A 17,097-nucleotide genomic window follows, 5' to 3' on the forward strand; every position below is an offset into this window, starting at 1 on the left:
AGAAGTTTTCAATTGTTATTCACCAACTCTCCAGCAGATGGCAGCCTGTCCAAAGGAATCAACTGTTGCCATCTTGCCCTCTCAACACTAATGAAGTTCTGAGGATAAAATACCAAAAAAAAAAAACCACCCACAATAGCGCCCCCCAGTGGATAAACGTTTAACACGCGTGTTTAGGGCAGTGTCCTGCACATATTTGTAAAGTTTCATTCAAGTCAGTCATTGCATTAGCTTAAAAAAAAATATCGAAACAGTTGCAGTACCGCGAACGGCCGCCAGGTGGCGCACGTGGTAGTACTAAAGGCCCTGTACAACATAGAAGTGAAATCAGAAAAAAAAAAACAATTTTTAGGAGTTAAAAAACGAGTTAAATAACTGACCACACGGTGGCGCTAGAGAGCCCACACTGTAACATGTGAAGCATTTCATCATGGGGCATCATGAGTCAAAGTTTCATAACAATATCACGTGTAGTTTCCGAGATACAGCCATGTGAAGATTGCTCTCATAGACGGCAAAAAACTAATCATACAAATATTCATAATAATTATTGTACATCAGCTGTCAGCCCACAGAGTAATACATCAACTCTCCTAACTGTACTTAACATATTACAGTTGGAATCATGTTTCTAGCTGTAAGCGTGTAGGACTAGTAGCATGTCAAAACAACTAACATAAACATGCTGACAATTGACCACACGGTGGCGCTAGAGAGCCCACGCTGTAACATGTGAAGCACTTCATCATGGGACAGTAGTAATCAAGGTTTCATAACGATATCACGTGTAGTTTAGGAGATATACCCATGTGAAGATTGCTCCCATAGACGGCAATGCAAAGTAAAAATCATACAAATATTCATAACAATTATTGTACATCAGCTGTCAGCCCACAGAGTAATACATCATCTCTCCTAACTGTACTTAACATATTACAGTTGGAACCATGTTTCTAGCTGTAAGCGTGTAGGAGTAGTAGCATGTCAAAAAACGCACAAAAACATGCTGATAGCTGACCACACGGTGGCGCTATAGAGCCCACGCTGTAACATGTGAAGCACTTCATCATGGGACAGCATCCCACAAAGCTGCATCATGCTACCATGTGTAGTTTTTGAGATATTGCAGTTTAAACATCACTCCCATAGACTTTCCATTCAAAAAAAAATTCATATTAATATTCATAATAATTACAGTACATTAGCTATCAGCACACAGGGTAAAAGCACACCTCTCCCAACCATGCTGAACATATTACAGTTGGAACCATGTTTACAGCTTTTAGCACTTAGGACTTTTAGCATGCCGAAAAACGGGCGGAAGAATACGGAATAATAATAATAACTAGAATGGGCATTTCCTGCAGAAAATGCGTGTGATTGCTGAAAGCCAGCCGCTGCACCTGCTGCAGCCATCGCCGAATCTGCAGCTTTGAAAGTTGTAGAAGCGACAGGCAACAATGTAGCATGTGTAGTTTTTTAAAATATTGAACAACTAGTGAGTTGCAGTACCGCGAACGGCCGCCAGGTGGCGCACGTGGTAGTACTGAAGGCCCTGTATAATATAGAAGTGAAATCAGAAAGAAAAAAAAATGTTTTTTGAGTTAAAAAACGAGTTAAATAACTGACCACACGGTGGCGCTAGAGAGCCCACGCTGTAACATGTGAAGCATTTCATCATGGGGCAGCTTTCCTGAAAGTTTCATAACAATATCACGTGTAGTTTAGGAGATAGAGCCGTGTGAAGATTGCTCTCATAGACGGCAAAAAACAAATCATACAAATATTCATAATAATTATTGTACATCAGATGTCAGCCCACAGAGTAATACATCATCTCTCCTAACTGTACTTAACATATTACAGTTGGAACCATGTTTCTAGCTGTAAGCGTGTAGGAGTAGTAGCATGTCAAAACAACTAACATAAACATGCTGATAACTGACCACACGGTGGCGCTAGAGAGCCCACACTGTAACATGTGAAGCACTTCATCATGGGACAGTAGTAAACAAGGTTTCATAACAATATCACGTGTAGTTTAGGAGATATAGCTATGTGAAGATTGCTCCCATAGACGGCAATGCAAAGTAAAAATCATACAAATATTCATAATAATTATTGTACATCAGCTGTCAGCCCACAGAGTAATACATCATCTCTCCTAACTGTACTTAACATGTTACAGTTGGAACCATGTTTACAGCTTTTAGCACTTAGGACTTTTAGCATGCCGAAAAACGGACGGAAGAATCCGGAATAATAATAATAATAAAATTAAATACTGGAAACAACAATAGTGTGATTGCTTTCAGCAATCACACTAATAATAATAATAATAATAAAATTAAATACTGGAAACAACAATAGTGTGATTGCTTTCAGCAATCACACTAACTAGAATGGGCATTTCCTGCAGAAAATGCGTGTGATTGCTGAAAGCCAGCCGCTGCACCTGCTGCAGCCATCGCCGAATCTGCAGCTCTGAAAGTTGTAGAAGCGACAGGCAACACTGTAACATGTGTAGTTTTTTAAAATATTAAACAACTAGTGAAAGCTCATGAAACAATGAAGAAGTTTTCAATTGTTATTCACCAACTCTCCAGCAGATGGCAGCCTGTCCAAAGGAATCAACTGTTGCCATCTTGCCCTCTCAACACTAATGAAGTTCTGAGGATAAAATACCAAAAAAAAAAACCACCCACAATAGCGCCCCCCAGTGGATAAACGTTTAACACGCGTGTTTAGGGCAGTGTCCTGCACATATTTGTAAAGTTTCATTCAAGTCAGTCATTGCATTAGCTTAAAAAAAAATATCGAAACAGTTGCAGTACCGCGAACGGCCGCCAGGTGGCGCACGTGGTAGTACTAAAGGCCCTGTACAACATAGAAGTGAAATCAGAAAAAAAAAAACAATTTTTAGGAGTTAAAAAACGAGTTAAATAACTGACCACACGGTGGCGCTAGAGAGCCCACACTGTAACATGTGAAGCATTTCATCATGGGGCATCATGAGTCAAAGTTTCATAACAATATCACGTGTAGTTTCCGAGATACAGCCATGTGAAGATTGCTCTCATAGACGGCAAAAAACTAATCATACAAATATTCATAATAATTATTGTACATCAGCTGTCAGCCCACAGAGTAATACATCAACTCTCCTAACTGTACTTAACATATTACAGTTGGAATCATGTTTCTAGCTGTAAGCGTGTAGGACTAGTAGCATGTCAAAACAACTAACATAAACATGCTGACAATTGACCACACGGTGGCGCTAGAGAGCCCACGCTGTAACATGTGAAGCACTTCATCATGGGGCAGTAGTAATCAAGGTTTCATAACGATATCACGTGTAGTTTAGGAGATATACCCATGTGAAGATTGCTCCCATAGACGGCAATGCAAAGTAAAAATCATACAAATATTCATAACAATTATTGTACATCAGCTGTCAGCCCACAGAGTAATACATCTACTCTCCTAACTGTACTTGACATATTACAGTTGGAACCATGTTTCTAGCTGTAAGCGTGTAGGAGTAGTAGCATGTCAAAAAACGCACAAAAACATGCTGATAGCTGACCACACGGTGGCGCTATGGAGCTCACGCTGTAACATGTGAAGCACTTCATCATGGGACAGCATCCCACAAAGCTGCATCATGCTACCATGTGTAGTTTTTGAGATATTGCAGTTTAAACATCACTCCCATAGACTTTCCATTCAAAAAAAAATTCATATTAATATTCATAATAATTACAGTACATTAGCTATCAGCACACAGGGTAATAGCACACCTCTCCCAACCATGCTGAACATATTACAGTTGGAACCATGTTTACAGCTTTTAGCACTTAGGACTTTTAGCATGCCGAAAAACGGACGGAAGAATCCGGAATAATAATAATAATAAAATTAAATACTGGAAACAACAATAGTGTGATTGCTGAAAGCAATCACACTAATAATAATAATAAAGAAAAGGATCTCAATAGTGTGAGAGCTGTGCTTACAGCTCTCACACTAATTAACAGTACTGTGAAGCACATACCAACATGTCACTTTAACAAGTGACGATCAGTGTCACAGATCCGACAGATCTCTGTAGAAAAAAGTCCCAGTCAAAAATAGAAACAAGGCTCTACTTCCCCAAACACAGGTTTTGCAGTGTTTGAATTAAACGAGTTTTAATTCACAGTTTCTAGTCTGTAACAACAAGGTTACTGCTGACATTTATTAGAGAGGATTTTTGTTTAGGTTGGAACAAAACTCGGGCAGCACAGTTGTAGCTGCCACCTCACAGCTGGAAGGTTGCTGATTTGCTCCCCGGCTGAACGTGGCCTTTCTGTGTTGAATTTGTATGTTTGCATGGTTGTGTTGGTTTCCTCCCAAAGACGTGCGTTTTAGGTTAATTGGTGACTCTAAAAGTGGGAATGGTTGTCTGTCTCTGTATGTCTCACTGTGAGATAGACTGGAGAACTGTCCATGCTGCACCCATCCTCTCGCCCTATGACAGCTTGGGACAGGCTCCAGCCCCCCATGACAGTTAAAGATCATTTTTTGTAACAGTTACAGATAATGGATGGACAAAACTCTATTGTCATACAGCCTTTGTAAAGCAGATGTAGATGTGCTGCCGCCTTGTGTTCTTCAGCTGTTTTTACTGGCCCTAACTGTTTTTCCTTTTTGATCATGAGGGGAAGTTCACAAGCAAAGGTGCAAGTACTTGGTAAAAAGAACTACTAAGTTGAAGTACTAGGTGTATGCTGTAAATGTACTTGTGTTATTTTGATTTCTAACCAGACCTGCAGCCCCATCTGTTCACCGTGAGCTTTAGGAGACAGGATTTGCGTACTCACAATAGTATAAATACTCACACTACTACACACAACATGATACACAGTGGTTACATTTTAATCAATTTATGTCTAAATTGTTTTATTGTATTTATGAACTGTAGCACCAGTTGTATTAAAAGGTAAATATCACTGTAAGGTGCCTTTTGGTGTCCTGAACATAAGTAAGTAATTTGCCATGATAACATACAAATGACTATGAAGGTGTGTGTTGTATTAGGGTAAGTTTTTTATTCATAACAGAAGCATTACTTGGCTCTTTAGATACATTTTCAAGATATTTTTTTGTTTTGTATAAGAGGATGTATGTTATTTTGCTATGTCCCAGGCATTGCTCATTAAATCTGAATAAGATTAAAATAGGCCAGTCAAAAAAATAATAATTCTTATTAATATTTTGTTAAATAAGATATTACTCACATTGAGTGTATTGATCATGTGTAATAAAAACACTGTCCATGTCCCTTGAATGGTTGTCCACCCTGTCGTATTGCAGAATCTGCCCCTTTAAGAAAAGGCCATTAGTGACATCAGGACAACAGATTTTTTTTATTTCTTCAGTGGCGGGAATTTCAACTGCTGAGGTGAATAAGCTGCTGACTTTCCAACTGACAAATTTTATTCATATGAGTTTGCTTACTTGTTTTGCCAAAGCTTAACATGTCCACCCTGTCGGTATAAAATATACTAGCAGTGAGTAAAATACAATATTTTCAAAATATGTGAGTTTAAATATACCAAATTCTCTTCAACAACCAGACTAACTATTTAACTAGTCACAGTTTGTTGTAAAGTAATATGCTAATTGAAAAATATCCAAAATGTCCACCCTGTCGGCCCCTTAGACTCTATAGGATGGACATACATATGACAGGGTGGACATAGCATTCATTTGAAGTTAATATTGTAATTTATAGAAATGTTATGTTACATTTTATAGAAAACATCTGCTGTAGATAATATTTTGTAAATTAAAAAACATAAAATCATTGCTGTTCTCAGGACATGGCTCTGAGTGCGGCAGAAAGTGCACGGCAATACAGAAAATCACAGGATGCAAACCCTGAACAAAGAGAGGCATAGTTTAAGAAATTAAAGGAGAGATGGAGGAAAGAAAGAGATACAGGGAAGAAGAAAGCTATTAATGACCTCACACATAGAGGAGAATGTTCACAAAGGAAAAAAAACTCCAGAAATACACACAAATGGCTTTTGGCTACTCTTGGATCTTTGTGAAACCGTGAAGAGAAAAGAAAGTGGTGCAGCTCTGGAGATTAAGAGGAAAGTGAGGTCTTTTTATCTCTCTCTCTTTTTATGATGTTAGCTGTATGACAAACAATCACACGACAATAGAAAAAACTGAAAAACGCTTACTCACATTAAATAGTCTACACAGTAAACTTTTTGTCTGAGCAGCAGGGCCAACTGTCACACAGCACGTTTCGCTGGCTTAGGCCATTTTGGGTTGTTACACCCACAGACGCTGACCACAACACGTGTTTGTGCAAAACACATGAGAACACACAACTCATGGCAAATGTCCTCCACAGTCGTGGTATATTGTTTACCAAAAGTATAGAAGATATGGCAGATTCAGTCGTGTGTGATTCAAAGGGAAAGGCATGTGCTTACAGTGAGTGTAGGGAGCCTGCTCAATGCATATCAAACCCTTAAACAACCTGGGGAAGCAGAGGTTTGTGTGAACCAATGGACCACAAGAAGGATCCATAAAGAAGACAAATCCTCCATGATTACAGTCAAAAGAGATCTCGTAACAACCGAGTCTGACCTGGTTAGACAATTTCAAGATTTAAGCAACACATCTTCAACATCAGATGGCAATACACAGCCTACAGAAAAATCAGGGAGACCCTAAAACCACATGAGTGAAATACAGCCAGGAAATTCAAGCAGTCCACTTTGGAGGATCCCACCAACAGACAACTCTCCATACAGGGTCACTTTACACTGCTGAAGACCAGTCACCTCTGGCCTTCTGCTCCATTTCCCCAATTCGACGACATGACCCTACAGCAGGCCGTTCTAAGTGTTTCGTTATATCAATGTGATTGAGAATTTAATTTGTGTATTTATTTTTTTTAAGTTGATTAAATGTTTCATTGCCATATTTTGTCATTGCTTTTTGTGTTCTGCTTTGTGTCCACCCCGTCGTGTGCTTGTCCACCCTGTCATCTTGGTCTTTTCAAATAACATTTAAAATAATAATTCAAACATACCTATATAATCCAGTGTGTTCAATAGCTAGGTGTGTCCAAATATAATTTTTTTCTCCAAATAAGAAAAAAATACATGTGCAAATTATATGAGTTTCTTTAAAAACACATGTTTTACGTAAAATCTTTTATGTATTTATAATTTAAAAGCAAACAAATAACCCTGGACATTATACCTTTCAGAAAGTATCATTTACTGCTTAATATTGCAATGAAAATGTATTTAACAGTAATATATACAGTATGTCCATGACAGGGTGGACATATCCCATGGTTTATGCTCTGAAAAATGGCCCATAATTGTCTAAAATAATGTGTGGGAGCTCAGATAATATATTTCTTATATACTTGAGTGTCTACTATTTATGACATGACAGAAAGTGAATGGTAAATTAAAATCAAAATATGTGAGTATTGTGAGGGTTGAAAGACACTTTCTGATGATATTGACTCTCAAATGTTTTCAGGAAACATTTTCATAGTGAAATTGCTGATAACTAGATAGTATATAAACAAACATAGTTTATTAATAACTATTAAAACAGTGGGCATTAACTCCAGTCCTCTAGAGCCCCTGTCCTGCTGGTTTTCAAACCATCCCTGTCCCACCAGCTTCTCACTGACGTCTCAGAAAACATATTTGGGCTGTAAATCTGTGAGAAAGTGAGAAATGTTCGGAGAAATGTTCCCCTGTACATTCAGACTCTGCACAAACATCAGACACAAAATGATTCAAAGCAAAGTATTTTTATTTGTGACTGTGGATCTTTAAATGTTTGCAACATCTCACATTGTTGGTGACATTAGTTTTCTACAAACAGCATTGCTCCATGTTCTGCATCCTGTACTGAGATTGTTAATGGAGCTGATGACTAAAGCTTCACTGTATTACAAACTACAATTACAAACATAACGTCCAGTTTGTGCTGCTTTGTCACATATACTTTTGTGAGGTTTGTTGCAGGACTGATCAAACCAACACTTCAGGTCAACAGCTCCTCCTTTCTCCCCCATCCTCACACAGTCCTGTCCATCAGGATTTACCTCATTTGTTCCTTTCCAGTTGTCTGGCTCTTTTCCGCTCCAAAACTTCAAACTAAAAGATGTGAAACACAAAGATCAGGGTCAATAAAACTGGTAAAACTGAGATTAAAAATAAACAAACTGGTTTTTACAACAGTTCAACCTTGTGTCCAGTTCTGATCCGTCCACCCACAACCATCTGTCTTCTTCCTGTGAGTCTGTCAGTCCGATCCAGAACTTGTCCTCAGCTTCATTCATTTTGTTTCTCAAACGTTTCACCAGGAATGACTGAACAATCAGAGTTGGTGAAAATGACTCTGTGACTTTTCTGTGCTGAGATAATAAAACTTATGTGATCAAATATGTGAGAATATGAAGCTGCTGCAGTGTTTTATACCTGCTCCTCTCTGCTGTCGATCTTAACCAGATCTCCTCCATGATGGACACATTCTTCTCTGCTCTGGTTCCAGGATGAACGATTGTTGGAGAAATAATAACACTTTCCTCCATGTAGCTCCCAGCCTTCTTCACACTTCTGACATGGTTCATCTGTAAAAGTTTACAGCAAAGACATCAGTCAGGTGACAAAATCACTCTTTATGTTTGATTCACATAGAGAGAGAGTTTGAGTTTTAACTGAGACAATCAGAGAAAGTGAAGTTTTTTCTTTTACAGTTTTACTATCTCACAACTCCAGTTACTGCAGTATACAGTCTGAACTCTTCTTTTCCTTTCGGCTGCTCCCTTTCAGGTGACGCCACAGCGAATCATGTGCCTCCATCTAACTCTATCCTCTGCATCCTCTTCACTCACACCAACTAACTTCATGTCCTCTCTCACTACATCCATAAATCTCCTCTTTGGTCTTCCTCTAGACCTCCTGCCTGGCAGCTCCAACCTCAGCATCCTTCTACCGATATATTCACAGTTTCTCCTCTGAACATGTCCAAACCACCTCAATCTGTCGTCTCTGACTTTATCTCCAAAACATCTAACATGAGCTGTCCCTCTGATGTACTCATTCCTGATCCTGTCCATCCTCGTCACTCCCAAAGAGAACCTCAACATCTTAAGCTCTGCTACCTCCAGCTCTGCCTCCTGTCTTTTCTTCAGTGCAACTGTTTCTAAGCCGAACAACATTGCTGGTCTCACCACCGTCTTGAACACCTTTCCTTTCATTCTCGCTGATACTCTTTTGTCACACAACACACCTGACACTTTTCTCCACCCGTTCCAACCTGCCTGCACTCGCCTCTTCACCTCCTGCCTGGCAGCTCCAACCTCGGCCTCCTTATCTCCACCGGTTCCAACCTGCCTGCACTCGCCTCTTCACCTCTTTTTCACACTCTCCGTTGCTCTGAACCGTTGACCCTAAGTACTTAAAATCCTGCACCTTCTTCACCTCTGCTCCCTGTAACCTCACCATTCCACCTGGGTCCCTCTCATTGACACACATGTATTCTGTCTTGCTGCGGCTAAGCTTCATTCCTCTGTTTTCCAGAGCAGACCTCAACCTCTCTAGATTTTCCTCCACCTGCTCCCTGCTCTCACTACAAATAACAATGTCATCTGCAAACATCATAGTCCAGGGAGATTCCTGTCTAACCTCATCTGTCAGTCTGTCCATCACCAGAGCAAACAAGAAGGGGCTCAAAGCCGATCCTTGATGCAGACCCACCTCCACCTTGAACTCCTCTGTCACACCTACAGCACCTCACCACTGTCTTACAGCTCTCATACATGTCCTGCACCACTCTAACATACTTCTCTGCCACTCCAGACGTCCTCATACAATACCACAGCTCCTCTCTCGGCACCCTGTCATACGCTTTTTCTAAATCTACGAAGACACAATGCAACTCCCTATGACCCTCTCTGTACTTCTCCATCAGTGTCCTCAAAGCAAATACTGCATCTGTTGTACTCTTTCTAGGCATGAAACCATATTGCTGCTCACAAATGTTCACCTCTGCCCTTAGCCGAGCTTCCACTACTCTTTCCCACAACTTCATTGTGTGACTCATCAGCTTTATTCCTCTGTAGTTGCCACAGCTCTGCACATCTCCCTTGTTCTTAAAAATTGGTACCAGTACACTTTTCCTCCAGTCCTCTGGCATCCTCTCACTCTCCAAGATCTTGTTAAACAAACTAGTCAAAAACTCTACTGCCACCTCTCCTAGACACTTCCATACCTCCACAGGTATGTCATCAGGACCAACTGCCTTTCCGCTCTTCATCCTCTTCAATGTCCTCCTCACTTCACTCTTACTAATCTTTGCTACTTCCTGCTCCACACCAGTCACCTCTTCTACTCTTTGTTCCCTTTCATTTTCCTCGTTCATCAACTCTTCAAAGTTCTCCTTCCATCTTCCCATCACACTCCTGGCACCTGTCAATACATTTCCATCCTTATCTTTAATCACACTAACCTGCTGCACATCCTTTCCATCTCTATCTCTTTGTCTGGCCAACCTGTACAAATCCACTTCTCCCTCTTTAGTGTCCAACCTAGCATACAAGTCCTCATATGCTCTTTGTTTGGCCTTTGCCACCTCTATCTTCACCTTACGCTGTATCTCCCTGTACTCCTGTCTACTCTCTTCAGTCCTCTCAGTGTCCCACTTCTAGTACAACATAAATACATCACTGACTGACTCACTGTGTCTGTTATTTATCACTGTTTATTAATCATCTGTGAAAAAGACAAATCCATAACTTACTAGTATTAACTTCAGTAGGTTCTGGGCACATAGTCTGCAACCTGGTGCATTGATTTATTTCAGAGAGATGTTCTGTTATGAAAGAAGATAAATTACTGATTAAAATTAAATCTTTTTGTCAGAATCATCAATTTTTTATGAACAGAAAAAAACAATTGTTTGCACTTTTTTTCAAATGAGCGTATCAGAAAACCAACAAAGGTTAAAAAAAATGCATTAAAGTTGGTCATTTGTTGGAAATAAAGACGAACGATGTTGTACAGTTTCACACTCTTACAGACAAACCTGTGAAATTTTTCTTCATGGCGTCGTTTTCAGTTTTCAGAGTTTGAAGAATTTTCTTGTTGTGGAAATGATCAAAAGCTGAAAATCAGTAAATGTTAGTTCTTTGTAATATACAGTGATGACAATTTGTTATTTACTGTAGAAGAAACACCTTCAAATATTACATCACAATGTTGTTGTTGTCCTTTCTGCTTATCCTGTTAGTTCAGTGTCGCCACAGCGGATCATTGTCCACATGTTAATTTGGCGCAATTTTTACTCTGGATGCTCTTCCTGACGCAACCCTCCCCAATTTCTACTGGGCTTGGACCAGCACTGCACAGCTGGGGAGGGGAATGGGCTGTTAGGGGTTCAGTGTCTTGCCCAGAGACACTTTGACATATAACCAGGGACAGGGATCAAACCCCTGACCCTGTAGTCTGTGGACCACTGCCTTTACCAACTGAGCTGCAGATGCCCCAAATATTACATCATAATGATGATGATTATTTAATAAGAATTCACTGAAAAGAGTTTTTGTTCCAAAAGAGCAAATTTGTTTATTACTTACTTACATCATTTTTAAATTACAACTACATGAATAAAACTGTACAAACTCACAGAGACGGTAAATGACAATGGCAGCAGCTGCCAGGAGACCACTGAGAACCAGCAGGGCCACTCTCTCTGATGTGACCTTTGACCTTCTGTTCGCAGCAGCTTCACCTGTTGAACATTTAGAGGAGACACATGTGAGAACACAGAAGAGTTCAGAGGGTGGACACAGTAACATCAGCAGCTCTTCTATAAAATGCAGCCGTCATCAGAAATGATAACAACCTTCTGATTTTACCTCATCAAACACTGTCCATTGAAAAAAGTTCAACCCTAAATCTGTTTTCTCTGGAAGGGTTCAGTTTGTTGCTGCTGATTGTTTCAAATCAAGTTCTGAGGTTTAACATTGGAGACACTTCTTTTTACTCATTGCATTAAAAATACTGGTTTTTCCACCTCAGCACTGACACACAAATTTTTATTCAAAAGATTTTGCTAATAGCACAAACAAACAATTGGACAATTTATCCTGTAGCTCTTTCGGCTGTTAGTCTCCACGACCATCACCACTGTGACTAATATTCATTAATTCATTTCAGATCCCCTGTGGTTTATTGTGACAGTTATTATGTGCTGCCACTTTTTGTTTTTTATGTTTGTCTTGACTGTAACACTTTTGCTTTTTTATTCATGAGGGGAAAAACACAAAGTTTGTAAAAAAACTACTTCATCACTAGTAGATGTAACCATTTAAGTTGTTTACCTACTAAGTACATGCTTAAAAAACTAGTTAAAGTACAAAAGTGTAAGTACTCCACAAAGTAACTTCAAACACTATGGATGATGTTTATACCATGTATGTGAACATCTACATGTGTCTCATAAAGTTTCTGCTGAATCTTGAGCTTGTTCTCAGTCCCATCTGTAGCAGTGGACACAGGTCCACCTTAAAGGCCAGTCTACCTTAAATCCTGATGAAGCTTCAGATGAGGCTTGTTAGGCTTCCCCCCTCCCTACAGGTCAGCCAGTCCCACCTGGGACAGGTTGCTCTTCAGCTCCTTGCTCCCAGTGTGTGTGTGGAACAGACAGATTAAACAAACTGTGGATTTGTGTGTTTAAGGTAAAACCTGTTAGCAGCCATCTGTTCTAGTCTGTTTGGGTGAAGTTGTGCTGTGGTGTGTTCTCTGATTCTTGGTCACGGCCACATTTATTTATTTCCCATCCTGACCTCAGTCCACCACAACATTCAGACCACCAGGTGGTTATAGTTCTGACTGATCAGTGAATATCTCAAACCTACACAGTAAAAACACTGACTACTGTTTCCACTTAGTGAACTGACTTCATTAGCTTCTAACTATGGTCTTAAAGAAGAGGAAGTAAATTTCTGTTCAGTTTAATGTTGTAGAAGTGAGAATGAGGTTAGCAACAAGCTTTTTAAAGTTTGAGTCGACACTGAAACACTTTAAAACTTGACCCCTGTAACTGAAAGATGACGTGTTTCACCAACAGCAGCAGAAAACACGCTGCCCTGTTTCTTCTGCTTCTTGACTATGATAATAATTTATATGAGCTCATCATTTTTTAACCTCACATATCACTTCAAAACAAATCTACTTTTATATAGTCACTAATAGAGACAGTAAGAAAAAAACATGAGCATTTTTACACAGAACTCACATTTAAATTTCTCTCTTCATAAAGTTTCTATCAACATGTCCCTTTAACACTAAGAGACTGTCAGTGTCAAAGATCAGTTTCCTGTCAAAAAACACTTGAAACTGATGGTAAAGTCAAAGATGGACAAGAAATTACTTCCCCAAACTCAGGTTTATGCTGTTTCTTGCTTCACAGTTATTTATTATGCATTATTTTTATTTAGCTTGTAACTAAACTGCTACTTTCTTTTTTATGGTTGTTTTTAAGTTTTTTATGGTTATTTTTACCTTTTTTACGGACACAAAGCGTTTTAGTTTTTAGTTAGTTAGTACTCAAGCAAAGAGGGAAGTAGTTGCTAACAACCTGCTCCAGTAGTGGTTGATGTACCCATTTAAATTCTTTTCCCAAGTTAAAGTACTAAGTAAATGCTCCTAAATGTACATGTTGTACCATAGTACTTCACAAAGAAAACAAAATATTTGAAATATTATTAATGTTGATACTATGAATTAATTCTGGTTCAGATTTGTTCCACATGTGTTTCATAAATAAAGTTCCTGCAGAAATCTAAAATGTTCAGGTCTTGTTAAATGTAATATTCAAGCAGAGAATCACTTCAAAAACCAGATTTCTGAATATTTACTTATGTTTTTCTTGTTTCTATAGCTGAAACTGAAACCCCCAGGATTGTTGTACTAATAGTATAAATACTCACTTTTACTACACACAACATAATACAACAATGTTATATCTACAGTTAATTTATGTCTAAAACATTGTATTGTTTTTATGAACTGTAGCATCTTTGTCTAAATGTTTGCATGGAACAAGTTTTTAAAATGAGAACACGAAAAATTAGACTGTGTGAACAAACATAGTTTATTATCCATTATTAGAGCAAAGCAGGTTGTTGAAACACATGTTAATAACATCACTAAAAGTCTGTTGATTCTTCAGTATTTGTCTTTGTCCTCTGGTCTTTTTTTACATGTGGTAGTTTTATAAAATGTAATTGTCTTTGAAAACTGCAGTTTTTTCTGTGCATCAAGAGATTTAACAGGTTAGAACACTGGTCATCAGCTCCAGCTTCTCACTGACTGAACAAATGATGTCTTCAGGTTATAAAGTCAGACAAACTAAGAGAAACTTTCCTTGTAGAGTCAAACTCTGCACAAACATCATTCTGACCACAAAACAGAAGCTAAACATGTTTCTGACTGAAGGGAGATTTATGCAGATTTTGACACTTTCAGGCTGTTTTGATCTGCAGAGGAAACAGAACAACGTTTCTCTGTGCTCATCTTAAGTTTTGAAGTTTAATGTGTGAATATATGATTATGACCAAGAAACCAGTTCATCATCAAATATGCAACTTAGACAAGTTTGATGTGGAAACTCAAAGGCCCCGATTTAGACAAAGTAGGAGACATTTTGTATAATTATAGATTTGATGTTGATGTGACTTACAGACTTTTTAAAGGGTCACAGAATTTCTTTAGTGAAAAAAGATCAAACTGAGTATTTTTAGTTTTGACTGTGGATCTTTAAATGTTTGCAACATCTCACATTGTTTGTGACATTAGTTTTCTACAAACAGCATTGCTCCATGTTCTGCATCCTGTATTGAGATTGTTAATGGAGCTGATGACTAAAGCTTCACTGTATTACAAACTACAATTACAAACATAACATATAGTTTGTGCTGCTTTCTCACATATACTTTTGTGAGGGTTGTTGCAGGACTGATCAAACCAACACTTCAGGTCAACAGCTCTTGCTTTCTCCCCCATCCTCACACAGTCCTCTCCATCAGGATTTTTCCCATTGGTTCCGTTCCAGTTGTCTGGCTCCTTAAAGCTCCAAAAAGTCAAACTAAAAGATGTGACACACAAAGATCAGGGGCAATAAAACTGGTAAAACTGAGATTAAAGATAAACAAACTGGTTTTTACAACAGTTAAACCTTGTGTCCAGTTTTGATCCGTCCACCCACAACCATCTGCCTTCTTCCTTTGAGTCTGTCAGTCCGATCCAGAACTTGTCCTCAGATTCATTCATTTTGTTTCTCAAACGTTCCTCCAGGAATGACTGAAAAATCAGAGGAGTGAAAATGACTCTGTGACTTTTCTGTGCTGAGATAATAAAACTTATGTGATCAAATATGTGAGAACATGAAGCTGCTGCAGTGTTTTATACCTGCTCCTCTCTGCTGTCGATCTTAACCAGATCTCCTCCATGATGGACACATTCTTCTCTGCTCTGCTTCCAGGATGAACGATTGTTGGAGAAATAATAACACTTTCCTCCATGTAGCTCCCAGCCTTCTTCACACTTCTGACATGGTTCATCTGTAAAAGTTTACAGCAAAGACATCAGTCAGGTGACACAAGTTTGAGTTTTAACTGAGACAATCAGAGAAAGTGAAGTTTTCTCTTTTACAGATGCAGTTTTACTATCTCACAACTCCAGTTACTGCAGTATACAGTCTGAACTAGTGCAACATAAATACATCACTGACTGACTCACTGTGTCTGTTATTTATTACTGTTTATTAATCATCAGTGAAAAAGACAAATCCATAACTTACTGGTATTAACTTCAGTAGGTTCTGGGCACATAGGCTGCAGCCTGGTGCATTGATTTATTTCAGAGAGACATTCTGTTATGAAAGAAGACAAAAAGATTTTACTTTAATCAATCATTTATCAGAATTATCACTTTTTTTATGAACCTCAACAAAAACACAATTGTTTACAATTTTTTCAAATGAGCAGATCAGAAAACAAACAAAAAGTAAAAAAATAATCTATTAATGTTGGTCATTTGTTGGAAATAAAGATGAAAGATTGTTGTACAGATTCAAACCCTGACAGTCTTACCTGTGAGATTTTTCTTCATGGCTTCGTTTTCAGTTTTCAATGTTTGTCAAAGAGTTTTCATCAATGTTTCATTGTTTTCGTTCATTGTTTGAAGAGTTTTCATCATTGTTTCATTGTTTTCTTTCATTGTTTGAAGAGTTTTCATCATTATTTCATTCTCATTTTTCAATGTTTGAAGAGTTTTCATCATTTTTTCATTGTTTTCTTTCATTGTTTGAAGAGTTTTCATCATTGGTTCATTCTCATTTTTCAATGTTTGAAGAGTTTTCATCATTGTTTCATTGTTTTCTTTCATTGTTTGAAGAGTTTTCTTGGTTTGGAAATGATCAAAACCTAATTAACAACAACTCAGATCTATTAGGAGTTGTCTTGTGCATGTGGTATAACAAGTTCATAAGGAACCTCTCTTAAGTGGCTTTCATGAGCGACTTTCGAGTCCTACAATAAGCTTCTAAACACATGTTAAACTTTAGTCTCCAAATAAAAATACACTACAAGTCTAATCTCCCTTCTGCAAAACTTGATGCTAATGCAGAATTTGTCTCCCCTTGTGTTTTGACACTAAACATGTTCATTGCAGGAACCACAGTGTATTAATATTGTGACAGACTTTTAATTTTTACAATAAACATTTGAACATGTTAAATTTGTTCTTCTCTCCGAATTAAAACAAATGAAAATGTCCCTGCTGCATATGTTGCCTCCTCTTGTTATTGTAGCAGCCATCTTTATCATCTGTTTTACTTTAGAAGTTAAATTAAAATTAAACATCTTTTAAAAACTGATTCCTGCTGGTTTTTTTCTGTTTGTTCTTGTTTTATGTCTTTTTTATTCTATTTATTATTATGGAAATTGTTGTGCAGTAGAGATGAAGTTCATCTAGTAAATTTTACCTTTTCCCC

At 38.2% G+C, this 17,097-nt stretch overlaps 2 protein-coding genes across 3 annotated transcripts; both read right to left on the reverse strand.

Moving 5' to 3' along the window:
- Nucleotides 1-7,827: 7,827 nt before the first annotated feature.
- LOC137102299 (hepatic lectin-like) lies at nucleotides 7,828-12,154 on the reverse strand. Of its 2 annotated transcripts, none has more exons than XM_067481711.1 (6): nucleotides 11,725-12,154; nucleotides 11,125-11,202; nucleotides 10,840-10,911; nucleotides 8,517-8,668; nucleotides 8,283-8,407; nucleotides 7,828-8,192 (listed from the first exon to the last, which is right to left on the reverse strand). In XM_067481711.1, the coding sequence occupies exons 1-6, from the start codon at nucleotides 11,894-11,896 to the stop codon at nucleotides 7,985-7,987; spliced, it is 807 nt and encodes a 268-aa protein (XP_067337812.1). In that variant the 5' UTR covers nucleotides 11,897-12,154; the 3' UTR covers nucleotides 7,828-7,984. The 2 variants fall into 2 exon arrangements, with proteins under 2 accessions (XP_067337812.1, XP_067337885.1); XM_067481784.1 differs by lacking the exon at nucleotides 11,725-12,154 and adding an exon at nucleotides 11,289-11,709.
- Nucleotides 12,155-14,189: 2,035 nt separating this feature from the next.
- LOC137102591 (hepatic lectin-like) lies at nucleotides 14,190-16,139 on the reverse strand. The gene is made up of 5 exons (XM_067482258.1): nucleotides 16,105-16,139; nucleotides 15,904-16,004; nucleotides 15,513-15,664; nucleotides 15,280-15,404; nucleotides 14,190-15,189 (listed from the first exon to the last, which is right to left on the reverse strand). Exons 1-5 carry the CDS (start codon nucleotides 16,137-16,139, stop codon nucleotides 14,982-14,984), a joined length of 621 nt encoding a protein of 206 aa, XP_067338359.1. The 3' UTR covers nucleotides 14,190-14,981.
- Between the last annotated feature and the right edge of the window lie 958 nt (nucleotides 16,140-17,097).

Source organism: Channa argus, chromosome 1 (assembly GCF_033026475.1).
Source record: "Channa argus isolate prfri chromosome 1, Channa argus male v1.0, whole genome shotgun sequence".
Lineage (NCBI taxonomy): Eukaryota > Metazoa > Chordata > Actinopteri > Anabantiformes > Channidae > Channa > Channa argus.